Source organism: Acipenser ruthenus, chromosome 30 (assembly GCF_902713425.1).
Source record: "Acipenser ruthenus chromosome 30, fAciRut3.2 maternal haplotype, whole genome shotgun sequence".
Classification (NCBI taxonomy): domain Eukaryota; kingdom Metazoa; phylum Chordata; class Actinopteri; order Acipenseriformes; family Acipenseridae; genus Acipenser; species Acipenser ruthenus.
The window spans coordinates 4,641,300-4,668,938 of NC_081218.1; the positions used below are offsets into that span (position 1 = coordinate 4,641,300).

Here is a 27,639-nt window from a genome sequence, read left to right on the forward strand (position 1 = left end):
GTCTGATGAACAGGAGCCTGGACACTGCTGCTGTTAAGAGAGCTGGTTTTTTGGCGTTTCAGTGTTTGGATTGTATAAACAAACAAGTCATTTTCTTACTCAGACGTCACATCCTAAATACATCAATCACAGAACAGTTCTGTCATTCAATTCATGGAACAGGAAAGAGCTTTTTTACTGAGTTGTTTTTTTCAAACAGTTTGCAAACTGGAATTCTCGTCTGACAGACAAAGAGATACCGGATCTGGGATCGGGTGCAATCCAGCTCAAATGAGCCCCTGGTGTCAGTGCTGTAATGTAATGTAATGTAATGTAATGTGTCCTATGGTATAGTGGAACTGTATACTGAAAGAATAAAAAATTCAATTACAAGCGTTTCGATTTGGAGTCTCTCAGTGGTGTGGTAAGACAGTGTACACTATTTCTGTGGCACTCACGTTTGTCGATTCCTCATCTTTCTTGGGAACCACCTTCTCTCCTTTGTCAGTGGCTTTCCTCCTGACAGACAGACACACAGACCGTCAGAACCGCAGGAATCTCCAGCATGCTTCTCACATTCCACAGCTCAATCCTGTTATTACAGGTTTGCACCACAAGGTGGCAGCCTAACCCCACTCTACACTGAACGTGTGCTACAGGGCTCAGAACAACCATTTAAAAACAAGCACAGCTCTAGGTGTTTAATACAGGCTACACAAACAAAGCATTCCAGGTTACATTGTTTCATTTTCACTGGAGGACAGCTGCAATGGAATCTGACTCTCAGAGCAGAGCTGCGTCGATTCCTCTGCCTATCGGAATGAACAATTATTAGTGACACTATTTTGTTTGAGTAAAATATCAATACAGCTTAAAGGCTGCCATTTTCTATTGCACAGCTGAAAATTCTTACTTTAAAATATTTCCTACACGGATACAGTTTAACCATGAGTGGTTATTGAGCCACTTGAGCAAGCCTGAACACTATGTGAGAACGTGAGTGCCCTGCATGCTGCAATGAGCTTTGACAGAGAATCCTAGAACACAGCCGTGTAATGTGAAGGCTATATCTGACAGCATGCTGTTGTAATGTCTGCGTTACCTCCTGGCCAGGATGGCGCTCATCTCACCCATCAGCCCCCCGCCGCCCCCTCCCCCACTGCTGCCTCCCGCTGGCAGAGTGGCGCTACGACTGCCTTCAGCCTTGGAGGCGGGGCTTTCCTCCTGGGGGGGGAGAGACAGGGGTCACCTGGGGGTCAGTGTCATCTTCACACACAGCAAGAACCCTCCCCACGCTCACACACAATTCAACCTCAGAGTTTTCATTAACATTATTAGATCCCTAAGGGGTGTTTAGCAACCTCTTGGCATTATCTTCACTCCCCCCCCCCCCCCCCCCCTCTAAGAGAGCGCTGACCATCCTTAAAACCCAATCTCTTCCCTCTTATTAAACTACATGAACATTCTCACTGACCCTGCCTTTAAAGGAGTGCTAACCATCTTTAAAATCCATTCTCTTACATCTTATCATCACTTACCCCTTTGTTTAAAGGGACGCTTCTTTAACAGAATTCATACAGCAACAGTATCACTGCCCCCTCCCTCATCTTTTACAACTGGGTTTTCAGGGCTCACAGCACACAAATAAACGCTTCCCCTTCTAGTGTATCTGACTGGTTCTTCATTGGGACACCTTGTTAATTACACAGCAGCTTTCACCACTCAGTTTAGGAGTGGTTTCTGCCCAGCTGAGCTGGGATTGGGTGGGGTGGAACAATAGGAAAGCGTCAGGTTTGATTGATTTCGCTCAGCTGCTGGTCAGAGGCAGAGAACACATTGAGAACGATCAGAGTCCCTGCAATCCAGTCACATTGAACACAATCCATGAGGGTCAATAAAGACCTTGACTCAAGAATAAATACATGAGAGTATCTTGTGAGCCTCGGTATATTACAGGTCCAAAAAGACCTCCCAGCACACTGGTCAGACTCCACCGCCTCGCTGTTCAGACTCTAGATCCTCCTACCTTGGCCATTTTGCGCAGCTTGGCTCCTGCGATGGCGGCGGCCAGGCCGGTGGCTCCTCCCCCAGATGAAGGAGGCGGGGCTCCTCCAGAGGGGAGGGGCGGGGCTGGAGGTGGAGGCGGGCCTCCTGAGGCTGGGGGGGGTCCAGGAGGGGGAGGGGGTCCCGGGGGAGGGGGAGGTCCTGGAGGAGGGGGAGGGCCACCTGGGGCAGGAGGGGGGGCCGCAGGAACAGCTAGAGGAGAGAGAGACACACAGAAAGGGAGGTAGGGGACACAGTGAGATAAGAGGGAAATAGAAGAGAGGCAGAAAGGGGGGAGGGAGAGGGAAGGAGAGAGGGGAAGACATGTTAGACATGGTCACTCTGTTACACCGGCTGGTCACTTAGGACCGGTCTCCTGCAAATCAGAGACATGTGATGCGTCATGTGACCCCTGCAGCACTGTCCAGCTGGTTTTCTGAAGCATCACTGTGCATCAAGCCAACAGTGCTGATCCCCCTCTTTCAATACAACACTGCTCCCCTCTTTCACCTTATACGATGTCTGCAATCCTTCTCAAAGGGGGTCGTTTAATAATAAAGTCTCTTAACAGATAAAAGCCGAATGAAAAGCTGAACAAGGCTGCCCCTCCTGCGCTGTGAACCACTCTGAACTGCAGGGAGCTGTGCTCTGCTCTTGTGTCACACCTCCATTACAATATGATCTATCATGTAAAGAAAGCACCCTGATTCATCTAGTGGCAGTGAATGGATACACCCCCCTCCTCTGTCCTGGTCACTATATACCCCTCAGGAGTCGCCCCTCCCGTCACCCGCTGACAGTAAACTGGATAAGAGAGAGAGAGACACTAATAGACCTGACCTGGAGATCCTGTCTGAAACCCTGGAGCTGTGCCATCAACCTGCAGTACAGCACAGCATAGCGCAGTACAGCATAGCACAGTATAGAACAGTACAGCACAGCACAGCATAGGGGATAGCCTGGAGCATCTATCTGCACCCAGTCTGGAGTACAGAGTACAGAGTAGTTTGCAGCCCAGCGCAGGTTTCACAGGTGTGATGTTGTGACTCGGGCGGGGGACTCACCAGTTCAGGGTAGTGATCAGGGATGTGGTTCGGGCTGCGCTGGAATGGGCTCCCGAGAGGCCCAGTCAAACCCAGTTACACACAGCAGGAGACGCGGGAGAGAGGTGATTAAAGACAGGAGGCTTCGCTAATTAACACTGCCCAGGCTGATTAAAAGATTTCTAATTAACGGCAGTGCTCTCAGGAGCTCTGAGCAGTGCTGCTGTGACACACTGATCTCTTTGTCCTACATTTACAAACTGAACATTTTCACCATCTCTCAGATTTTTTTTTTTCCTCTGTTGTAAAGCTGGAGACACACCATAGCTGTGCACTAGATGGCGCTACAAGTCCAAAAGACTCTTTGGCTGATCTAGCCTTGGCTTTGCATGTCTATGGCAGGAAGCTAGAACTGCAAAAACGGAAGTGTGACAGACAGATGTACAGACAAGCAGACCCCTCCCGGAATCTGATGATCTCAATAACTTCTGTTTAATTCTAGAACCAAGTTTCATGATAACTGTTCTCCAGATATATGGAGAAATGTCTTAAGTGTGACTGCAAACATTGTAAAAAAAAGTCAAGGTTCAATAATCAAGGCCCCCCGACATGCTCCAGTGTACAAGACTCACACCCGTCCCGACTCTCACACGTACGCACACACACACTGGAGACCCTCCCTCCCCCTCTCTCCTCTCACCTGCTTTGGAGCCCCTCCTCTCCCTCTCCAGCTGCTCTCTCTGCCCTGGAGCCTCTCCTCTCTCTCCAGCTGCTCTCTCTGCTCTGGAGCCCCTCCTCTCCCTCTCCTCTCACCTGCTCTGGAGCCCCTCCTCTCCCTCTCCTCTCACCTGAACTGGAGCCCCTCCTCTCCCTCTCCTCTCACCTGCACTGGAGCCCCTCCTCTCTCCAGCTGCTCTCTCTGCTCTGGAGCCCCTCCTCTCCCTCCGTCTCCTCTCACCTGCACTGGAGCCCCTCCTCTCTCTCTCTCCTCGCACCTGCTCTGGAGCCCCTCCTCTCCGTCTCCTCTCACCTGCTCTAGAGCCCCTCCTCTCTCTCTCCTCTCACCTGCACTGGAGCCCCTCCTCTCCCTCTCCAGCTGCTCTCTCTGCTCTCGTTCAAGCTGCTCCTGACGCTGCTGCTGCTCCAACAACTGCTGCCTGAGAAGAGAAAGAGACGAGTTACTAAATAAAGAGAAGGGGACAAAGAAATGCAAACAGAGACACACAGAGAAACACACACTGGGAAGAACAGGGATAGTACACCATACAGCACCACTGTCTACCAGCTGACAAACAAAGGACTTATACTTGTCTAGCGTCTTTCCTTCCTTAGACAGATCCCTGCAGCACAACCATACTGCTGCTGTTTGTATTGAAGGTTGAAAAGACTGGACCGAAACACTTGTATTCTCCAGCTAAGAACCAGAAGAGCAAATGTTTAACCCTTCAGTGTCAATGCCCATTTAAACCCTCAGCCACACTCAAAAGGAAAAGCAGACCTGATTCAGTGTGTCTGTCACCACCGCTGTGTTCAATCTCAAATGTCACACTAATTTTCACAGCCCCAGTGTCTGTCACAGTGCCCTGCCATGCCCGAGGAGACTCTGCGGTTCTGCGATTTTGTCTTGGTATTTTTTGGTACTTCTCTATTCAGCAGCATTAGTGTGACTGTCCTCGGAGCGAGCACTGAAGCCACAGTTCATCCAGTCTGGAGAGGAAGCACTTACTGGACATGCTGGGGAGTCTCTGCAGTCTGAGGAAGAGGAATCCCAGACAAGACGAAGCCACACATCAAAAGAGAGGGAGAGAGAGAGAGGAGAGGGGAGAGAGAGAGAAAGAGCGAGATAAGGGGCAGAGGAGAGAGAAGAGACAGAGGAGAGAAGATAGAGGAGAGAGACACAGATAGCAGTGTGTTGATCCTTTAGGGAGCTCCTGTCTGTCCAGACTTGCCGCTCACACCCCTGTGGTTGAGAAACATTGGCCCCTCCCTCTGAAACACCCACTCTGGCTAGGCAGCAAATGAGATTACAGCCAGCACAGAGAGTCCCACCCCCTGCCACTCCCACTTTGGCTAAACAGCAAATCAGATTAGAGCTAAGCTTGGACTGATCTGGGCTCTGTGGGTCTCAAAGGCCTGGAGGATGGGGTATTAGCCGGGCTTTGAGGTGATGAGGCGCAGCGGGACAGTGTCCAGACCACAGACAACACAAAAACACACACACACACACACACTCACACAGCACTGTCCAGACCACAGCCAACACATCAATACACACACACACACACACACAAAGAGACAGCACTGTCCAGACCACAGCCACTGCTCTCCAACCTCAAAACCCTGTGCCTTCTATCAGTGAACATGACTGGAGACAGGGTCAGCTGGATATTGTCATTTTAATTAATTCAACGAACACACCACACATGTAATGCTGGGATCCTCATCTTCACAACGGTTGTCAGCTGGCAGTCTGTCGCAGTCTAACCCCACTCGCTGGAAACACAAGTGCACACCCTGGAGACTCAGAGAGATCACTGCGCTAGGAATGAACTCCTCAACCTCCCCCGGGGACTGGAGTGAAGGAGCGCTCCACAGGACAGACAGGAGGTGTGACTCTGTCACAGCTGGCTTAGAGGCTCTCCGCTTTCAAACAGCAACAGGACTCCTGACAGCTTTATACGCTTACACACATTACAAGACACGTCCCCACTGGAAGCTACGAGCAGCTGCTGCACTTAGTCACAGAGAGTGCAGATCTGGCACTCGGTGTCAACGACAAAGCATTCAAAACGTTTCAACCACAACAGCTTCTACATTAACAGATTAAGAGCGTTATTACTTCTGGTGTTTGGTGGCTCCCTCCAATATAGTGGAGTGCTGTAATACAGAGACACACAGCGCTCTTTATAACACAGACACAGAAAAGAGACACAGCGTGACCATTCAAACACCCCTCTCCCCTCAAACTCCCTGACTTGGTACCTTCTCTGCTGCTCCAGCTCCTCTGGGGTTGGTCCATTCTGAATGCGTGGGGAGGGGAGCGTTCCTGTAGAGAAAGGGAGGGGAGGAGTGTTACAAACACCCCAAAATCTCCAGCCACGGCACTGTCTAGGTTAAAGGATTCAGTTAATGCAGTTCTGATGGGTTTGACAGTGTCTCTCCTACCCCCTCCCATTGTCCCCGGTGCTCAGGGTCTCCAGAGCCTGGTTCATACACCCCCCCCCCCCCCGCCCCCTCGTCCCCCTGTCTCACCGCTCTCCCCCACACCCAGGGTCTCCAGAGCCTGGTTCATGCTGTTAGCAAACACGACCGCCTCCTCCTTGTTGCTGAAGTTGAGCCCCCAGACCTGCCGTGCATCCCGCCACTGGTGGAAGTTGGGAGTGGCCTGATTGTACTTGAGCCCCTTGATGATCGGGCAGTTTATTACAACCTGAGAGAGAGAGAGAGAGAGAGAGAGCGAGAGAGAGAGAGAGAGAGAGAGAGAGAGAGAGAGAGAGAGAGAGACAGAGAGGGAGAGAGAGAGAGAGAGAGAGAGAGAGAGAGAGAGAGAGAGAGAACAAACAATTACACCAACACAACTATTTTAGTGTGTGTGTCTGTGTGTTAAGAGGGCACTAGGGGGAGTCTGGGAGGGAGCGGTTCATGCTTTACGCGTTGACAGAGGAGGAACTGGTTCTGAAACTAGGAGGAAGGGGGGGAAAGAAAGAGAGAGAGAGAGAGAGGGGGGGATGGAGGAGACACAGAGGGGGACAAAGGACAGAGACAGACTATCATGGAATAAACAGGATTAGGCAGGGTGCAGTACTGAGGGAGCCCTGTGTGTGTGTGTGTGACAGGCAGGGTGCAGTACTGAGGGAGCCCTGTGTGTGTGACAGGCAGGGTGCTGTACTGAGGGAGCCCTGTGTGTGTGTGACAGGCAGGGTGCAGTACTGAGGGAGCCCTGTGTGTGTGTGACAGGCAGGGTGCAGTACTGAGGGAGCCCTGTGTGTGTGTGACAGGCAGGGTGCAGTACTGAGGGAGCCCTGTGTGTGTGTGACAGGCAGGGTACAGTACTGAGGGAACCCTGTGTGTGTGTGACAGGCAGGGTGCAGTACTGAGGGAGCCCTGTGTGTGTGTGACAGGCAGGGTGCAGTACTGAGGGAGCCCTGTGTGTGTGTGACAGGCAGGGTGCAGTACTGAGGGAGCCCTGTGTGTGTGTGACAGGCAGGGTGCAGTACTGAGGGAGCCCTGTGTGTGTGTGACAGGCAGGGTGCAGTACTGAGGGAGCCCTGTGTGTGTGACAGGCAGGGTGCAGTACTGAGGGAGCCCTGTGTGTGTGTGACAGGCAGGGTGCAGTACTGAGGGAGCCCTGTGTGTGTGTGACAGGCAGGGTGCAGTACTGAGGGAGCCCTCTGTGTGTGTGACAGCAGATGGAGACCAGTGATCAATACCCTGCTATGTGTTCTATTCTCACTTTCTGTTGCTGTTTCTGCTCTGATCAGTGCTCACAAGCACACTAGAATAATGTCTCTAACCACTCCCAACAGAAGCAATCCAGAATGAAGAAGCTGCTTTAGAAACAACCACTAGAGGGAGTGCAACTCATTTCTGTCCCCTCTGCAACTGTGCGAACCAGGTGAGGAAATACTAGAAAAAATGTATAAAGCCCAGCATACACGTGGAAACATGTTACCAGAAAAATGTTTCTTTAAAAACTGTCAAGCAGCACGTCTTCATTCCTGCAGCATGCTCCAATGAAGCACGGATTTGTGCCGCACCTAGAACTGCACGAAAACAAGGGGAAAGCACAGAACAGAGGCGTGTGGACAAGGGGGTGATCCTAAACCGTGAGGACAGTGGAGAGGGGAGCGGACCACAGTCTTTGACATGAGCGACGCTGAAGTTATCACAATGTCGTTCGTATGGATCCAGACACTTGGGGAGCTGCGGAGGACTGTAGGACCTTGAATAACCAGCAATCACACTACAATGCATCAGCTTACAGACCCGTGATGTGTGATTCAAAATTTCAAGAGAGTCGACGATATGTTTAAAAATATAACGTGATAATAAGCAGAGAGAGGGTGTCAGACAGGGGTGAGATTAAGCAGGGCTGACTGTACACAGTGACAATCTGTTGAAAGAGTCATTCGCTACTATAGAATTACACTTCCTTTCAAAAGTTGAAGTCCCTTTTTTTTAAAAATAGAAACACACTTATTTTTTTCAAGCTCAAATTCTTTCACGTAGTGGTCAAACCTTTCGTTATATCAATTTAACATATCCGGCTGACCCCGTCTCTCTGTCTTCTCACACTTTGGACAGGCAAGAGCAGTGACAGTGAAGCGGACACTCTCATACTGTGACAAAGGGTCAGCTGGACAAACTAACCGATTACAAATCAGTTTTTTAGTAAAAGAAAAAAAACACAGGACATAGATAATACCAGAGGATGGGTTTCGTTTATAAAAAGCAGGTTTGCTGGTCTCTGTACTGGTGTGTTCTTGCGCCCCACCACTCTGAAGGAGTTCCCAGCGGGGCTGTGGTAGATCTATACTGGTTTCTCTATACTGGTTTGTATAGTGGAGTCTCACCTGCTGGTCTGGCTGCATCTTGCGCCCCACCACTCTGAAGGAGTTCCCAGCAGGGCTGTGGTAGATCTATACTGGTTTCTCTATACTGGTTTGTATAGCAGAGTCTCACCTGCTGGTCTGACTGCATCTTGCGCCCCACCACTCTGAAGGAGTTCCCAGCGGGGCTGTGGTAGATCTATACTGGTTTCTCTATACTGGTTTGTATAGCGGAGTCTCACCTGCTGGTCTGGCTGCATCTTGCGCCCCACCACTCTGAAGGAGTTCCCAGCAGGGCTGTGATAGATTTGCACTCTGCTTAAGACCTGCGGCCCAGTGCCTGCTGGGAGCCACTTCTTGCTGCTGTCGTCGTAGATCATGACGGTGGCACGAGCCTGGCAGATACTCGTCTCGCTGAGGAATAAACCAGACAATCAATCAATCAATCAATCAATCAATCAAACAAACAGACAGGAAGTACTCGTCTCGCTGCAACGAGAGAGAACCAGCCATCAATCAGACAGACAGACGATCAGTCACACACCACACAGGAGTGCCGATACACCCGGTCCTGTTCATGCGGTTTGCTCTTGCGTGTTGTTCTGGTAGCTTGGCTACAGTCTAATCCACCGTGCGCAGTGTCACGTCTGATAACATCAGGCTAACTGTCCCACCCCGTGCATTATTAGTTAGGATGAGCAGGTGGCGCTCATGTCTATGAATGAACAGAAGCGCTGTATGAATTTGCACCTTATCACCCAGCACCTTAACCCTTTGTGGTCCTATGTCAGACCTGGCCCGACATCGCAATTTTCCCTTTCCGGTCCAATGTCGGACCCTGTCCGACATCATCAAAAATACATAAGAAAACAGGTCTCTAGTCGTTTTTTCTACGGAAAAAGCCGAGAAAACCATTCAATGGCCGAGTGAGACCAATAGGAGCCGGAAAAAAAAAGGGGGGGCGTGTCTCATGAATACAGATAGCCCCGGCACCACATAGATAACACGGACATAAACAAAAGATAGCTGCTTCCGCATCCAGCGCTCAAAGAATATCAGACATTTGCAGAGCTTTTTGAGATGTTATAGTAATAAAATAATGACTTGGATCGCATCATTGAGGAGTTGGGTGATAAAACGAGTGATCAGGAGATGATATATCGGTATGTACTATTATTAAGAGTTATTTGAAATACAGCGAACAAGGGGTGGGGCGGGGCTGGAGATGCAGTACTGAGTGTCCTGTTGATATGCAGGGCCTTTTAAACCTGTTATACTGTGAAAAAAATACTTTTAAACAGCGCGTCTAAAATAAACTGCGCGTTTGAAAATAAATTGGACCTGACGCGCCTGAGACGCGCTGAATAAACGGACCGCAAGGTTTCATAAAGAATGCCAGTCGATCACTCCATTCTCAGCTCTCCCATACTTGTCTGAATTGAGTTCTCTAGTTTTAAATAAGAATGATTTCAGATTTGAAAACACACATTTACAAATTCAGGTGTGGTGATGGAACAGGACTACATTTAACTGCTTTGTATAGAAAATCTACTGATCGAAATGTCCTCTAAAAGCATCTGGTTATCAGCCATTGACACGGAAACGTATCTCTGAGTCCGAGGAAGACTTTGCACTGCAATCTGAAGATATAAAAGAGATTCTTAATGAAAGGGTTTGAACAGATCTGGATTAATAACACTCTGTACAAATGTAACTGGGATCAGCTACTTCAACATACTAATCATGTAACTTCTGTTTTCACTTCTACTCCCATCTCTCAACCAGCGAGATCTGTAACTCGCACACATTGGCATGTACTTTAGTGATCCTATGTTAGTCTTTATTTCAGTTTCCTCCACGCTCCACGCTCCACTTTTAAAACACGCTCCATTAGTGACAGACATGTTTAATGCTCCCTCCCATTTTCCAGCACTCACCGGTAACTCCCCATGTTATAGCTGTGTGTGTTGTAATGCTATGATCAAAAGGGATACAATCTCTCTTGTGTTAGGGATAGAGGACCGTGAAGCTGAGCCATGAGACAGGGTCATCTGTGCAGATTAACCTCTAATAGAGACTTGGAAAAAGGAAACACAACAGCTAAAACAGAGAACTTTGCCCTTCCCTATTTGGAAGCAGATAAAGCTTGCCTGTGTGTGTGTGTGTGTGTGTGTGTGTGTGTGTGATCTACCGAGTGCGTTTACTGCAGATATGAATGCATTGTAAACGCTAATCTGTGGGTGCTGGCCGTACTGCTGTAACCTGCTGAAATTCTCATAAAAGATTATAGCAAAGTGTTGCATGCAATTACTCCCCAGCCCTGCTTCAGGGATGGAAATAAGACTCCCATTGCATAGCAGCTTGCTGCACTCCTGGTGTTACTGTACTACAGGTTTATTAAGACACACCAGAGCTTACCTATACACTGTGGCTGATCAAGTTTGTAGCAAAATCTGGAATGGGTGAAACTGCTATGCAACAGGAGTCTTATTTCCATCCTTGATCTATCTGTCTAAATAGACCACAGGTCGCACCAATATACTGTAGCTGTCTGCTCTATAAAATCTGCTAAAAACCTCCTTCAGCCAATGACTATCAATCTACAGGGAAGGACATGAAACTCCCATTACATGGCAGTTTGATCCATTCCTTGTTTTACTAGGAGTTTGTTACACACCTGTGCTTGTTACCTACACACACACTAATCAAGCTCTTTGTAAAACCTGAAATAGATGAAACTTCTATGCAATGGGAGTCTTATTTCCATCCCTGTAGTTAAACGGCAAGACAGAAAAGTGCCGTGAGCTTTAGAGAGACACGTGTGCCCCCGACCAAGAATAGAAAAATGCAGAGCGTGAGAAAACAGAGAACAGATCACACAGGAAGTGAGCACACCACATGTGCCAAGGTGCAGACTGACTGACTGAGCACGTCCGAGCACCATGAAGAGGAAGTGAGCCAGCGCAAGTGAGCCTCCGTAGTGAAAGTGAGAAGCAATCACCGTACCACCAGAGCCAGGCAGCACTCACCCCCTCCCTCCCTGAGCCAGGCAGCACTCACCCCCCTCCCTCCCTGAGCCAGGCAGCACTCACCCCCTCCCTCCCTGAGCCAGGCAGCACTCACCCCCTCCCTCCCTGAGCCAGGCAGCACTCACCCCCTCCCTCCCTGAGCCAGGCAGCACTCACCCCCTCCCTCCCTGAGCCAGGCAGCACTCACCCCCTCCCTCCCTGAGCCAGGCAGCACTCACCCCTTCCCTCCCTGAGCCAGGCAGCACTCACCCCCTCCCTCCCTGAGCCAGGCAGCACTCACCCCCTCCCTCCCTGAGCCAGGCAGCACTCACCCCCTCCCTCCCTGAGCCAGGCAGCATTCACACACTCCCTCCCTGAGCCAGGGATGGCCTGCACTCTCACTAACACAGTATCAGACTACTTTAACAAATGACAGCGTTAAGATTGGAAAGCTTAAAATACAAAAGTTGCTTTTTCAAAATTGTTGTCCAGTATTGAAATGTCCTGATACCTAAAGCAGCCCAACACACCACCCAGAACCCAAATTAAAAAGCTGAATTCAGAGAATCCCTTTCCTCAGATCAAGCTCTGCATCTGCTTTAAATCAACGCGATTTGACCGGTCGTCCTGGTCAGTGGATTTCAATAAAGAAATACTAAAAAAAAAAAATCAAATTCAATGTCAATCGTTTCAACTAGAAGGCTTCAAGAAAGACACCTAGTGGAAACGTCTGCCATTGAATTGGAGTTCATTAATTCATTACAATTGAGAGTTAATAGATATGGAGGGATGCGTGAATGCCAGGAACCAAAATTAGATCATTAAATTTGTAGAAAAATATTCTCTGTAGCACTGAATGCTTTGATTTTGAAAAAGTTATTGACAACAAGAACTCTCCACACTTTTATAAAATAAAAATCTACTCAGGAGACCAGAAGCGTCAGCAAGGTGGGGCGAGATTATTGCAATGCTTTGCTTGCTTTCCTGATTCTAAACTGCATCGGCTGCAAGTGGTTCAAAATGCAGCAGCCAGAGTGCTGACTCACCCTCGCCGTGCACAACACATCAATACTGAAATCACTAGACTGGCTCCCTGTTAAGTACAGGATTGATTTTAAAATTCTCCTTACTACTCAGATGGCCCTTCATGGCTTCGTGCCTTCATATTTACTGGAAGTGTTGGTACTTTATGCCCCTAGTCATACCCTGAGATCAGCAAATGCTGGCTCAGGGTATGACTAGGGGTATAGGAGGCTGTGTGGTCCAGTGTTTAAAGAAAAGGGCTTGTAACCAGGAGGTCCCCGGTTCAAATCCCACCTCAGCCACTGACTCATTGGTGTGACCCTGAGCAAGTCACTTCACCTCCTTGTGCTCCGTCTTTCGGGTGAGACGTTGTTGTAAGTGACTCTGCAGCTGATGCATAGTTCACACACCCTAGTCTCTGTAAGTCGCCTTGGATAAAGGCGTCTGTGAAATAAACAAATAATAATAATCCTACTATTTATTTATTTATTTATTTCTTAACAGTGTGGAGTAGTGGTTAGGTCTCTGGACTCTTGACCGGAGGGTTGTGGGTTCAATAATAATCCTAGAAGCCTGCTGAAATCAGGAAGGGCGAGGGTGTCTATAGTAGAAGCTCTCTGCCTTTGGAACTCTATCCCAAATCCTGTCAGGGATGCTGGCACAGCTGAAACGTTTATATCTATTTTAAAAACATATGTGTTTGGATCATTTTTTAGCTGTACTGCTTAGTCATTGGCTTTTCATTTTCTTTTAAAGCCCCTGGGATGCTTCGCACTATATAAAGAGAGTTGTATTGTATTGTATTGTATTATTGGATATGAAAAGTGTATGCTGTTTATTAATTACCTGCTATACAACAGCTAATCTCAGGTAACACAATCCACTGTGCAAACACCAACCAGAACCAAAAATAAAAACGCATGTGGGGGCAGGAACTGTGCACTGGTGCTCTGCTACAGGAATGGAAATAAGACTCCCAACGCATACTGGTTTGATCCACCCCTGGTTTTACTAAACATCTGAGCTTGTTACCTATACACGAGCTAATCAAGCTCATAGTAAAACCTGGAATGGGTGAAACTGCTGTGCAATAGCAAGCGAAGGACTTTGATACGATCGGAGGAGTCTGGTCTCTTACCCAGCGATGAAGCGAGTCAGTCTGTCCCCAGCGATTCAGAGCTTCTAATACAATCTGCAACTTCCTCTGCTTAGAGCCGCTGTGCGCGGAGCTGAGCACTCTCTCCAACGAGATGCACCACAGTCAGCTCCTTATAAGGACCTTCTTCAATGCACAGCTCATATCTGCAATCTGAGACCAGACCACAACACCACCAGAGCCAGTCCTACAATGAGCAAGACTGCAGGAAACAGTCGTGCAGACGAGCATTTCAGCTAGTGCCTTCATCAGGGTTATTGAAACTAAACTGAGTCAAGCAGACCAGCGTTTGGGCTCTAGTGCCTTCATCAGGGTTATTGAAACTAGGAGAGACAGAGTCCAGCAGACCAGCGTTTGGGCTAGTGCCTTCATCAGTGTAATGTGTGAGAGATGTCATTATCTCAACAATTTGTGTTAAGGAAGCTTCATTCTCTATGTATATGTAATGTATATACAGACAGCCTCCGCACACCCCAGATGTTAATACTGTCAATACAGACAAGTGGTGCTCTAGATGTATTGAAAACTGAGTGACGGTACAGTGAGAAGAGTCATGCCAGCGTGACACAGCGATGTCTGGAGCCCTGTACTGCTCTCTCTCTAGCGTAGCGACCCCTCTCTGACCCCTCTCAGTCCTCAGCTTCCTGCGAGTCAGACTAATCTTATGTGATCACACAGCGAGACTTACTAACCACAGACAGAGAACAACATGCACCCGGGACTGACAGACAAATAATATTATGTGTGCAATAACAGGGATGGAAATAAGACTTCTACTGTGCAGAGGTAACAAGCTCAGGTGCACATTACTAAACTCATAGCAAAACCAGAAAGGGATCAGACTGCTATGCAATGGGAGTCTTATTTCCATCCCTGAATAAAGTATTATAATTTTTTCAATTGTGTGCTCAATTATTGCCCTGCTGTTTTACTCCCTGATTTCTAAATGTCCAATTCCCCACAACAGCTCTCATGCTACTAATACACTGAGCTCAATATGTCCGTACCAAGTTCCATCACAATCTGGTAAGTGCAGCAGTCTCCAGATAGCACAGTATTGATGTTACAATCTGTCTCCCTGCTTGATGCTGGACAGCTCTCCACAGCCAGGACAGCAGAACCTAAACGGAGCCGCGCCTTTAATAAAACCGTGAACAAGAACAGACGAAACACCGCGTCTGCCTGCACAGCTCTGCTCACCAAGCAACACAGTCTGACCGGTTTACCTGCTCTGTGTGTGTGTGTGTGAGTGAGAGAGAGAGTCTGTGTGTCTGTGTGTCTGTGTGTGTGTGAGAGAGAGAGAGAGAGAGTCTGTGTGTGTGTGTGTGTGTGTGTGTCAGTGAGAGAGTCTCTGTGTGTGTGTGTGTGTGTGTCAGTGAGAGAGTCTGTGTGTGTGTGTCTGTCAGTGAGAGTGTCAGTAAGAGAGTCTCTGTGTGTGTGTGTGTGTGTGTGTGTGTGTGTGTGTGAGAGAGTGTCAGTGAGAGTCTGTGTGTGTATGAGACAGAGAGTGTCAGTGAGTCTGTGTCCTCACATTCAGTCCGAATTCACAGCCTGTGTGTGTGTGCGTATGTATGTCACTGCATCTCTCTGCAAGACTGCCTTGTTCATCATTAGTCTCACACACAGGTATAAACATCCTCTCCTATTCTCACAAGCCTCTCATTTTTCCAGTGTGGAGCTCTTCATTTTACTATGTGCTTTGATCTGCCGTCACAGCATACCAGACCTCTCTGTGCTTTACAATGCTTGCCTATGCTTTACCAGACCTCTCTGTGCTTTACAATGCTTCCCTATGCTTTACCAGACCTCTGTGCTTTACAATGCTTCCCTATGCTTTACCAGACATCTCTGTGCTTTACAATGCTCTGTGCTTTACAATGCTTGCCTATGCTTTACCAGACCTCTCTGTGCTATACAATGCTTGCCTATGCTTTACCAGACCTCTCTGTGCTTTACAATGCTTCCCTATGCTTCCACTGTGCTTTATTGCACTTTCAGTGCTTTTGCTATGGGAAACTTTTCTAAGGGCTTTGATAAGCAGGGTGGAGAATGAAGTGAATCTCCTCCTAGCTGCTGATGAGTTAGTAACACTGACATCAGTACAAGACCCATGCTGGCCTCTCAAATACACAGCTTGCTCTTCAGTTGAATGGTAAGCAGCAGTCTTTAACCTGCGCATTAGCAGTTCAGTCCTTGCCTTCCCGTTCAGATGAATGGGCAGAGTCACTCGGAATCTACCTGCGCACTTCAAACCAGGGTCCCAGGAGTGCGTTCACTGTGCATCGATGAATCGCGATGCTTTCTTTACATATATCTTGTATCATAATACAGGTCTGCATCGTTTGTACTGTGATAAGACTTAGCACAGCAGAGCTCATTGTAGCTCACCAAGTGGTTTTTGAATTACTGTGTTTTATAGTTGCTATTAATACATACTCTCTTTGATCTTACTGTGCGTCATAACAGTAGCCCATCAGGACCCTCACATGCACTGTGATGCATATCGTATCGCGACCTGCATATCGTGACATGCATCATATCGTGACATGCATCATATCGTGACAGTGGTGTACAGCCTGACTCTGCTGGCTCAGTCCTGACCAGTAACTCTGCGCTCCTCTCTGCTGTCTCTCTCTCAATGACAAAGTGATTCAGTCTTTACATTCTACTGCTGTAGTTATTTGGAACTTGACGTGGGTTTTCAGGGCATGTTGACACTACAAATGGTGAAGCTTTGCTTGAAGAAACGTGATCATGAAAGCAGGATCCTCACAAAGCAGGAAACTCAAAGAAGCACCCCGCCCCCCCTTTACCAGGGTCTGTGTGAATAGCGGGCAGTTAGCAATCTGGGACACCAAATCATCTACCAGATCATCTACCTACCTACCTATCTGCATGACAGCAGAAGACAGGGAATCAACATGTCCTACACCCCTTAGAAAAGTTTACTGTGGTATTGTTGCAGTGTTACCCTGCTTTTCCCATAGTTTCCCATGGTTTTTACTATGCATTACTGTACCTCTCTGTGCTTTATCATGCTTTCACTGTGCTTTATTACACTTTGCTGTGCTTTTACTGTGGGAGATTTCTATAAAAAGGGACAAAAAACAGCTAGGAATATGACCTAACCAAACACACGAGTGTGTGTGTGTGTGTGTGTGTGTGTGTGTCTCGGTGTGTGTAGGGCTGTGCTCGCTGTGCTGTACTCTGCCTATGTTTGCACTGCCAATGTCCCTGCCTGCATTGTACACAGTCCCCTCCCTTCTCTTTCACTTTGCAGACAGGTATAACCGCCTAGCAGCGCTATCGGGCCCACGCAACCATGGCAAACAAAGAATCACACAAAAAAACACAAGAGGAAGACAGAGCAATACAGCCAGCGCTTCCGTTATTGAAAAACAAACAATGAGGCTTTCTGTGCAGTTAAGCTAAAAGACACCTCGCACTGTCAGCACTGCAGAGCAGTCCACGGAGGAGCACTGCACACAGCACACCTGAGGCTGCCCCTGTCACCCCATGCAATCCTGAAAACAGGAGGCAGTCTTAATACTGGCTTTACAGTGCCATCAACAGCAGCTAATTGGCTAAAGAGACGCCCCGATTGGGAGGTTTTACAGCGTGAGCAAATCTGGGGAAGTCTCTCTGGCAGTGAACGAGTTAACAGCCAAAGACACAGAGGATAAAGAATGTAACCGCAAGGGAGTTAGCACAGACAGCCGAGCTGTGACACAACCCAGCTAGCATGCATCAAACATACATCAAACATGCAGACAACCCCCAGCAAACAAGCAGCCAACGTTCAGCCCGGGGTGTCAAAACTGCACGACAGGAGCATTAAGAGCAGCCTCCTCAGTGATTGGCAGGTAGTGACGGGTCAGTCCATTCCACACAATCAGCTGAGAGCCTGCGATCCCCACGAAGGGTTAACAGGAAATAGCTGCAATTCCTGGTTGAGTTAGCAGTGCCTGAGCGAGGGAGGGAGGGAGGGAGCAGGCATGCCTGTATATGGAGTTAAGCAGGACTGCTGCTTGATGAGAAGGGCAAGTCCTGTCAGGCAGAATGACACACACCTCTCTCCCTCCCCCATTCCTCTGCACTGCTGCCATGGAAAACACCCTGCCCAATCCAAGGATGAGAGGGGAAAAAGAAGAACGAGTGAGCAAAGGACGACAGAAAGAACGAGCAAGATGCGTAAAGTGATAGAATGAGAGAAAGAATTAAAGGGAAAGAAAGTGAACAAACTAATGAGTGAACGAACAACATTGCAGAAGAGTGATAGAAAGAGCAAAAGAATTCTGATCGCAAGCAGATCATGACAGATGGAGCCCACAGACAGACAGGTCCAAGTCACTCCTTCAACACTGGAGAAGACACACTGTCAGGACCAGTCTAGTATACTGTCACCACACAGAAGGAGGAACTGCGAGGCAGTGAAGGGAGATCCCCTGAGCTCACTTCCACATCACTAAACATACACTTACTGTCGTATACATACATCATAAAACCAGCCTGTCAATGATATCCATCTCAACAATGTAAACCAGCCTGTCAATGCTATCCATCCCAACAATGTAAACCAACCTGTCAGTGACATCATCCATCTCTCATTCCAGCAATGTAAACCAGCCTAACAATGACATCCATCCCAGCAATGTAAACCAGCCTGCCAGTAACATCCACTGCCCATCCCAGCAATGTAAACCAGCCTATCAATGACATCCATCCCAGCAATGTAAACCAGCCTGCCAGTAACATCCACTGCCCATCGCCTTCAAAATCAGAGCTATCAGTGTGATGAAAAAATGTATTACCATGACGCATATCAACAGCACAGAATAAGCATTACCAAGTTTTATTACAGTGACAAGTGATTATCCAGAGACAGAGACACCACGCTAAATACAGAATCAGATATTATCACTAACTTTACACTAAACAGTGTGAATCTCACATTTCATGACACTGATAAGTGGTTCTCCTGATACATGTTGAAATGTGTGAAGGGTGACATGCGGACACGACCACCTCCACACATCCCCTCCGCAGGGCATTTCAAACAGAACTGAAGAGCAGAACACAAGAGCCTTACAGCAACCTGCCTCTGTTTACATTGCTTTCTGGACACCTCTAGAGCTACAGTGCGAATGTGCAGAGCAGCCTACCCCCCCCCCCCCCCCCCCTCCAGCCCTGCCCCATTCCAGAGGAACCACGAGTCCCAACAGGACCTCTTCTGTACCCTGCAGCGCTGGAACAATACACGTCTGCATGACACAGCCTGTGCAATGAGCTTCTGTGTGACAGCCTGTGTAGAGAATGAATTTCTATGCTGGATGGGAATAAGACTCCCATTGAATAGCAGTTTGATCCATTCCTGGTTTTACTAGGAGCTTATTAAGACAGACCTGAGCTTGTTACCTATACACTGTGGCTAATCAAGCTTGTAGTAAAACCTGGACTGGGTGAGACTGCTGTGCAATGGGCCTTTCACTTTCAGCCCTGCGCTGCAAGGAACACTCGCCAGCTCTCTTCTCAATCAGAGAAGCTGAAGCAGCCAAATCAAGAGAGAAAATATGCTTAACGTCAAAATTCATCCAGTTGCTTCAGCAGCTGCCAGTAAACAGTAGTCTCGTGTTTCCCGGTTTAATTATGACATTAGAAACCGCTCGCTCTTTAAAAGCTTCCTCTTGTCTGTTCTGCCCGTATTCTCAAATTTCACAAGCTTCACAGAAACTGCCCCATCCAAAAACAAACGAACCACTACCCCAAAAATCACTACTCTACCCCCTTTAATTCCACTCCACCCCTCCCATTCTCTCACTCCAACACCAGACCACTGCCCTGCCCTTAAACATTCATCTCAACAGACAGAGAGAGACAGGCAGAGAGAGAGAGAGAGAGAGAGAGAGAGAGAGAGAGAGAGAGAGAGAGAGAGAGAGAGAGAGAGAGAGAGAGAGAGAGAGAGAGAGAGAGAGAGAGAGAGAGAGAGAGAGAGAGAGAGAGAGAGAGGATCAACACAATAATGGAGGTTTAGTCTGGTTTGCAATATGTTTTGGGTTTGCTGTTCTCTTATTTGTAAGTGACCTCCATTAGGGTCTGAACATCAGCACAGCATGAAGAGAGAAGGAAGCAGGAGGCAGCAGCAGTGAAGCTAATAAAATGAGAGGATGGGATTTGAAAGGCTTGGTACACACCTCTTTAAAGGGCGGGAGGGTACTAATATTGCTAGAGCCAATAAGAGGCAATGGAGTTTAAGCAGTGGTTAGCACACCTTCACAGGAGGGTCAGTGATAATGCTGATGTGCAGTAGGAGGTACAGTTTAAAAGCCTGGGTTTTGTTACCTTTCCAAAAGTGTAAATTGCAGGACTGGAGGGAGCACTCTGAATACAAGCCCTGAAGCACAGAGGAGTGAATAATGAAACCATCATTGTGACTAAACCATCACACTGTGAGAGTCTGGATCACTCACTGCACTGAAAGAAGCAGGGAGCAAACAGTCACCCAGAGCTACTGTACACAACAGCACCCAGAGGTGTGGGTCCACTGTGTACAAACCCACAGGGGCTGGGGGGGAAAAGAAAGGAAGACAGAGAGAGAGAGAGAGAGAGAAGCTCTATGACTTTTTTAATTCCTGGAAAAAGCTGACAGAACAAGAGAAAGTTTGTGTGCGTTAGTGTGTGTGTTTAAAATCATCCAAACCCTACAGAGCTGCTGCTTCGTCATAGCAGTGAAGGGGTTAACCCTGCAGCTCCCAGGAGGACAGGAAAGCTCTCTGCACATTAGCCTGCCAGGCAGCAAGCTCTTTATTGGAGAGAGAGAGAGAGAGAGAGAGAGGAGAGGAGAGAGAGAGAGGCGAGAGAGAGCACACTAATGGAAGACATTCTACTGAAGACACACAGACACACACTGAGCAGAGCCAGCACCAAGCCCTGCAAGAAACAGAGACACACAAGTACACAGAGAGACAGACACACAGTCTCTGTAATGAACACATTCTCATCTCATAGGCAGTCAAATCTCCCTTTTAAAGTATGGTAGCTGTTGTTGACAAAATGATTCGGTAGAGCTTGCCTGTCCTGCCAGTTAGGCTGCTCCTGGATTCAGAATCTGCAGCCCGACTGTATCAATCCTGTCTCTAGAGACCCAGAATTATTAATTTTATTACATTCTTAAACCCTCTGAAAACTAGGGTGGAACAAGACTGAAGTCGCTTTTGATAAAACAAAATCTTTTAGAAACTAAAACTGAATGAGAACATTTTTCAAGTGTTTGAGTTTTTTTTTTCAGGTTTAAAAAGGAAGCAGAAACAGCGTCCTGCCCCATGCGGCGTTGCAGCACTTGTGGTGAATGTTTCAACTGCCACTGTGTTCTGTTATTGCAGCTCCTTCTGCAAGCAGCTTCCCTTTTTGAAAGCAGAGGGTGGGAGAGGCTGAAACACACACCGAGCACCATCTAGTGCAGTGGTTTTCAAACTGTGCTACCAGCACTGTACACACCGTTTCTATATGACAGTATGATTCCTCAACCAGAATACTTCCTCAATCACACCATCATAATGTATCGATCTGTCTGTACCACAGAATCACATAAACGTACCACCACGCATAGGCGCGTAATATTAAATAATATCGCCGTTAATGTTGGATCACACTGAGGAGCAAGAGAACATTGGTCGATTTTACCAGAAAATGCCAAGACAAAGGTCCCATATTGCAAATATAAAATCACACTGTGAAGGTGGCACCCGATGCGATCCAGAGTGCCAGGGGAAATTCAGATCGGTTTGTTTGGTCAGACCGTTTTCCTAATTTGAAAAAATTCGCTTTCAGATACATCAATGCATTAACAAATACAGCTGATTCCGAGCGCAGCAACTCGCTGTATAATCTTGTCCTGTCCGATAGGAGGCGTTCTCTTTCGGAAGACAGACTGAAAGAGCTGGTGTTCCTTTATTTCAATCTTGGAATTTAGAAAGACTTAATTCCATTGTTTTCTACTTTTTTTTCTTCTTATGCTAGTATTTTGATATCCATTATGAGAGAAGAATCCAATACAACTGCTCAATACTTTGTTACTTTGCACATACTTGCAGAGCGATACCGCATCGTTTTGCATAATTTTGATTTTTTACTGTGCATGATTGCCTGGGACGTAAGAAATGAGGAAATGTGATGCAGTCCAGACTGCGACTAAAATGGTTGCAAATGTGACAACAAATGTTTTGACAACTGTTCTTTTGGGGGTTAGGCACAAAAATGCTGCCTCTCCCTTTAAAAGCATGCGTCTATATTGATGAATGCAACGTGATGTTGGTCTGTACAAAAAAAAAAAAATGCATTTCACGTGTTAATAAACTGAAGCGCAAGAAGGACGGTAGCAATTTGATTGAATATAAATGCTGTAAGAGCGGAGGGATACTGACACCAGTTTCTTGCAACAGTTGTAATGGTGATGAAACGTGTGTGAGTACTCTTGTGTAAAGAATTCTTGAACAGCTGCATTAAGAAACGTAGAACAAGAACAGCAAAAAACTAATGAAAACACACTTGAGGTTTGTGTGTTGCACACGTGCCATTAACAAAATACCCTGGAAACTTAAAATAAAGAAAATAATTAATGAAGGGCTGTAATAGAGCAAAAAGATCAGCAATTCAACAAAAAAGGAAGTGAAAAGGCTACCTCATCAAGCTGAAAAGTTATCTTTGTGAACTCCAATAAACCTACGTTACCCATCGCCAGTCAAATCGTAGCGTGTCTCAGTTTTGAGTCAACACGAACAGATTTTTTTCGCCTGTTGCATCCCAGATATAACTGATCCAGTTACATTGTTTACTGTCAGGAGGTTAAGGAGGATGTATTGCGCAAGATTCCCCAGTTAGATGATGAGGCGATAATCTCTTCAGACAAAGAAGCAGGCACGGCAATTAAGAGTACTGTCGGGTCAGAAAGTGGGACATCGTCAGAATGTGGTACGCGTACCCGTTTAACATCAGAAAATGGTACGCTGTCAATGCTGAGATGGACGACTGCACAAACCACTACCAAGACACACTGCAGTTCACTAACAACATCGTATGTTGACAATTTTAGATAATCCAATTCTTTGATCGTCAGTTAGTCACATAAATTTGCTGAATTGTGAAAAAAAAATGACATTAAAAAGAACTTTAAGGGCCAAACTCAGTACCTCGTACCCGTTCAGACGGGCGTATCCTTGTTTTCTGAGCTAAAATCATTTGTGCAGCCTGGGCAAGCACAGTATACGACGTGCCACGTTTTAACACATACCACAAAATAACACCGCGCCGTTATAAGAATGTAAAACACTATGTAGTGCGAGTTTTGTACTAAAGCAGGGTCAGCTGTTGCAGAGAAAACAAAGTTTATTATTTCTCAAACTGACCATTTTAAAGAAATGTGAAAGCAGAGCGCACAGAAATACTTGGGACTGTAATTAGGAAGTGTACTGCCGAGAAAAAAAAAATTAAGGGAATTAAATGAAATGTATTGCAGCTTACTTGACTGCAGTAAAAAAAAAAAAAAAAAACGCCATTCAGTAAATTTAGCTCTCAGATTGTGCTAATGAAAATAACACTACATTTAATGCACTTTAACTTGCACTTATCTGCTCCCTATTGTACTGTATTTAATCCTGCACTGAACCCAATCTGTAGTATCTTGATTTTCACTTGCACTTGTATCTAACCCTGATGTAACTATCAACACTGTTATCTGCTCTTGAACTGCCCCGATATCAAATCGTACTGTGTTTTGTATTTGCTCTTATTAGGACTGAAGTCATTGTGTTTTGTATCTTGCTCTTAATTATACTGTAAGTGTTGATATGTATTTTTTGTATACAACTGTAAGTCACCCTGGGTAAGGGCGTCTGCTAAGAAATAAATAATAATAATAATAATGACGAAGTGCTTGCTGTGGTCCATTTAATATTGTAAATAGCAGAACTCACCAATTTAAACTTGTTACTGAAAACTAAACGGTACCATGTAATCATAAGAGCTGTCTGTGTTACATGCTGTCAGATGAGGACTCCACTAACGAGCATGGGAGATGCAGCATGATGCGGTTTCTCATATTACAACTGCACACAATTAAAGGTGTGGTCACCAATTCCATACAAAACACTTGCTAAATATTTAAAATATAAACATGCCGAGTTCACTGCAGTCATCGGCTGCATGGATTAACCACTCAGCAGAACAAGGTGACGAACAAGCGAGCACAGGCACAACAAACCTGGATGCAATAGAGTAGTCTCGCTTTTACAACAGCCCTTTAAAAGGGATCTGCAATTCAAATGAATACATAACCATTTCAATAGAAAACATGTTAACTAAAGCTTTTGACACAGCCTCTCCTTGAGCAGTATATCGTATAAAAACATTAAAACAAATGAACAGCTCTCTTCCGCCACACTTTGAGTGACGCCCTGTCGTTGACTCTACAGTCACACATAGTATTCTATTGAGCGTGTGTTCCGTTCCTAGATTATGTAGCCATTGTTTTGTTATGGCTGCTCTTTGTTGGTTTAAAGGCTTAGGCACACAAATGCTTGTTACTGTTTTTCCTTTTGTTATTTTTGCACCCGAATGCTTTGCATTCTAACACAATTGACCCTGCCGGCGTTCGCTGGTGTGGGGGGCTGTCAACGATGACGGAACAGCGGCGCCAGAAAGGATCCAATATGGCGGCGGCCTGCATTTCCGGCTGCCCAAAAAATTGAAATATTGGACAAATGCTTGACTTTAACAAAATTGGCACAGCGAGACGCATTTGTTATGTACACAGAGCATTTTTAGACAGCTTTGTTATTTTGAGCCCCTTTAAGATTGCTCAGTTACTGGTACACCTGGTGGTCGCTTGTGAAAGCACAGGTACTTGATGAAAAGATTGAAAACCACTGAGCTAGTGTGCTGTCAACAAAACAAAGCCTGATCACTAAATGGCTCTTCTATCAGAGACTTTGCCTGATCCAGCCTGTGTTACATACATCTCCGACAGGAATACAGAACTGAAGAACAGCTCCTGAACTTCAGACAGACTTCTCAAAAACACAAATATGAAACCCTTCTAATCACAGCTAACTTGCTGCCCAACCCTTCTATAATAAATGATAAGACGTACCCCCAATGGAAGCGATTAGCAGCAGCTACACTTATAAATCACTCAGAGTGTCGCTCTACACTCAGTGTCAACCACAAAGCATTCGAGACGTTGAAATCACAACAGGATCTACACAAACAGCTTATGTAAGTTATCAGCTTTGTCTGTTTATTTACATGTAATTGCAATATGTTTCTAAGTGTTCGGTGGCTCTCTCCATCATGTTGCAAATCTTGATGAGAGGGAGCCACGGACACTTGGAGCAGTCCACATACGTTCTGGTAACTTACTAGTGTTGGATGATATCCAGTCGGTTATCTGCTAACACACTATCACACACTCTTTTTTTCTCTGTATTTTTCCCCAGAATGGATTTGTTTTCTGATCCACATGTTCAATTTCATGCCCGTTAACTTTTTCTAAATCATGCAAAAGGCGTTTCATTCTTACAAGACATGTTCCTTTTAGGAGTAAGGCCACCCCTTCTAAAAAGTTCCTGACAGTAAAAGCACAGCAAAGTGTAATAAAGCACAGTGAAAGTGTGGTAAAGCATAGGTACTGTAAAGCATATTCTAAGAAACTTGGCAAACTATTGTAAATGCATAGTAGAACCATGTAAAAGCATGGGGGAAAACTGCAAAAATACTGTGCTAAACTTTTGAAACGTACTCCTCAGATTAGTGCCTCATTTGGACTGGCCTCAATACAGAGTTTTCAAATTTTTACAAGGAAGCGAGACCCAGGGCTAGCGTGCGAGTGTGTGTTCAGGTTGGAGTGTGCGTGTCTCGGTGTGTGTGTGTGTGCAGGTTGGAGTGTGCGTGTCTCGGTGTGTGTGTGCAGGTTGGAGTGTGCGTGTCTCGGTGCGTGTGTGCAGGTTGGAGTGCGCGTGTCTCGGTGCGTGTGTGCAGGTTGGAGTGTGCGTGTCTCGGTGCGTGTGTGCAGGTTGGAGTGTGCGTGTCTCGGTGCGTGTGTGCAGGTTGGAGTGTGCGTGTCTCGGTGTGTGTGTGTGTGCAGGTTGGAGTGTGCGTGTCTCGGTGTGTGTGTGTGTGTGCAGGTTGGAGTGTGGGTGTCTCGGTGCGTGTGTGCAGGTTGGAGTGTGCGTGTCTTGGTGTGTGCGTGTCTCAGTGCGTTGTGCAGGTTGGAGTGTGCGTGTCTCGGTGTGTGTGTGCAGGTTGGAGTGTGCGTGTCTTGGTGTGTGTGTGTGTGCAGGTTGGAGTGTGCGTGTCTTGGTGTGTGCAGGTTGGAGTGTGCGTGTCTCGGTGTGTGTGTGCAGGTTGGAGTGTGCGTGTCTTGGTGTGTGTGTGTGTGCAGGTTGGAGTGTGCGTGTCTCGGTGCGTGTGTGCAGGTTGGAGTGTGCGTGTCTCGGTGTGTGTGTGTGCAGGTTGGAGTGTGCGTGTCTTGGTGTGTGTGTGTGTGTGCAGGTTGGAGTGTGCGTGTCTCGGTGCGTGTGTGCAGGTTGGAGTGTGCGTGTCTCGGTGCGTGTGTGCAGGTTGGAGTGTGCGTGTCTCGGTGCGTGTGTGCAGGTTGGAGTGTGCGTGTCTCGGTGTGTGTGTGTGTGCAGGTTGGAGTGTGCGTGTCTCGGTGTGTGTGTGTGTGTGCAGGTTGGAGTGTGGGTGTCTCGGTGCGTGTGTGCAGGTTGGAGTGTGCGTGTCTCGGTGTGTGTGTGTGTGCAGGTTGGAGTGTGCGTGTCTCGGTGTGTGTGTGTGTGTGCAGGTTGGAGTGTGCGTGTCTCGGTGTGTGTGTGTGTGCAGGTTGGAGTGTGCGTGTCTCGGTGTGTGTGTGTGCAGGTTGGAGTGTGCGTGTCTCGGTGTGTGTGTGTGTGTGCAGGTTGGAGTGTGCGTGTCTCGGTGCGTGTGTGCAGGTTGGAGTGTGCGTGTCTCGGTGCGTGTGTGCAGGTTGGAGTGTGCGTGTCTCGGTGCGTGTGTGCAGGTTGGAGTGTGCGTGTCTCGGTGTGTGTGTGTGTGCAGGTTGGAGTGTGCGTGTCTCAGTGTGTGTGTGTGTGTGTGTGCAGGTTGGAGTGTGCGTGTCTCGGTGCGTATGTGCAGGTTGGAGTGTGCGTGTCTCGGTGTGTGTGTGTGTGCAGGTTGGAGTGTGCGTGTCTCGGTGCGTGTGTGCAGGTTGGAGTGTGCGTGTCTCAGTGCATGTGCGAGCGAGTGGGAGTGAGATTCAGTTGGCTGAACCTAACTCTGTGCTGGATGGGGTTGACACAGAAATGCAGAAGTGCCTGCCTATGGGCTGCTACTGAAAAGCACGGTTCCTGTTCACACATGCACACACACAATCAGCTACATTCAGAGCAGCAGGGCCTGGAGCTTCTACAGCAAGCAGAGCCCAGCGCTCTCAATACCCCTGTCCACTTACAGGACCGGAATATAACAGGAGTGTGACAGGGCCCTGCACATGGACATAGTGTCATTTTATTGACATTTAAGATTGTGCTACATATCGCAGGGCTGGGAGTTAATTAAGACAAGTGTGGAAGCAATCCCTGGCCACATGCCTTTAAAAGGAGCTGGAACGCCAGTACTTTGTCTCAGCAAGCCAGGAGACGAATGTGTGGAGAAACCTCGCGGCTATGTGTGCGCGCGTGCGTGTGTGTGTGAACCAGGGGGAGCGACAGGTTACCACTGTGTGTACACCAGGAACCAGGATAACCATAAAGACAGGGATTCGTTTAGGAGATTCTAATCCCATTTGAGTGTGTCCTGGCGAGGAG

General features: G+C 47.3%; 1 protein-coding gene across 4 annotated transcripts in view; it reads right to left on the minus strand.

The window, feature by feature from the left end:
* The window catches only part of LOC117397401 (vasodilator-stimulated phosphoprotein-like), a 41,297-nt gene that overhangs the window by 7,204 nt on the left and 6,454 nt on the right, over window positions 1–27,639 (minus strand). For 2 of the 4 annotated variants that reach the window (XM_033996227.3, XM_033996217.3), the window contains exons 2-8: window positions 8,857–9,028; window positions 6,318–6,495; window positions 6,048–6,111; window positions 4,131–4,222; window positions 2,006–2,235; window positions 1,082–1,203; window positions 438–498 (exon numbers count right to left, since the gene is read on the minus strand). In XM_033996227.3, the coding sequence (XP_033852118.1) occupies window positions 438–498; window positions 1,082–1,203; window positions 2,006–2,235; window positions 4,131–4,222; window positions 6,048–6,111; window positions 6,318–6,495; window positions 8,857–9,028 (919 nt within the window). The other 2 variants (XM_033996246.3, XM_033996236.3) reach the window with 2 other exon arrangements.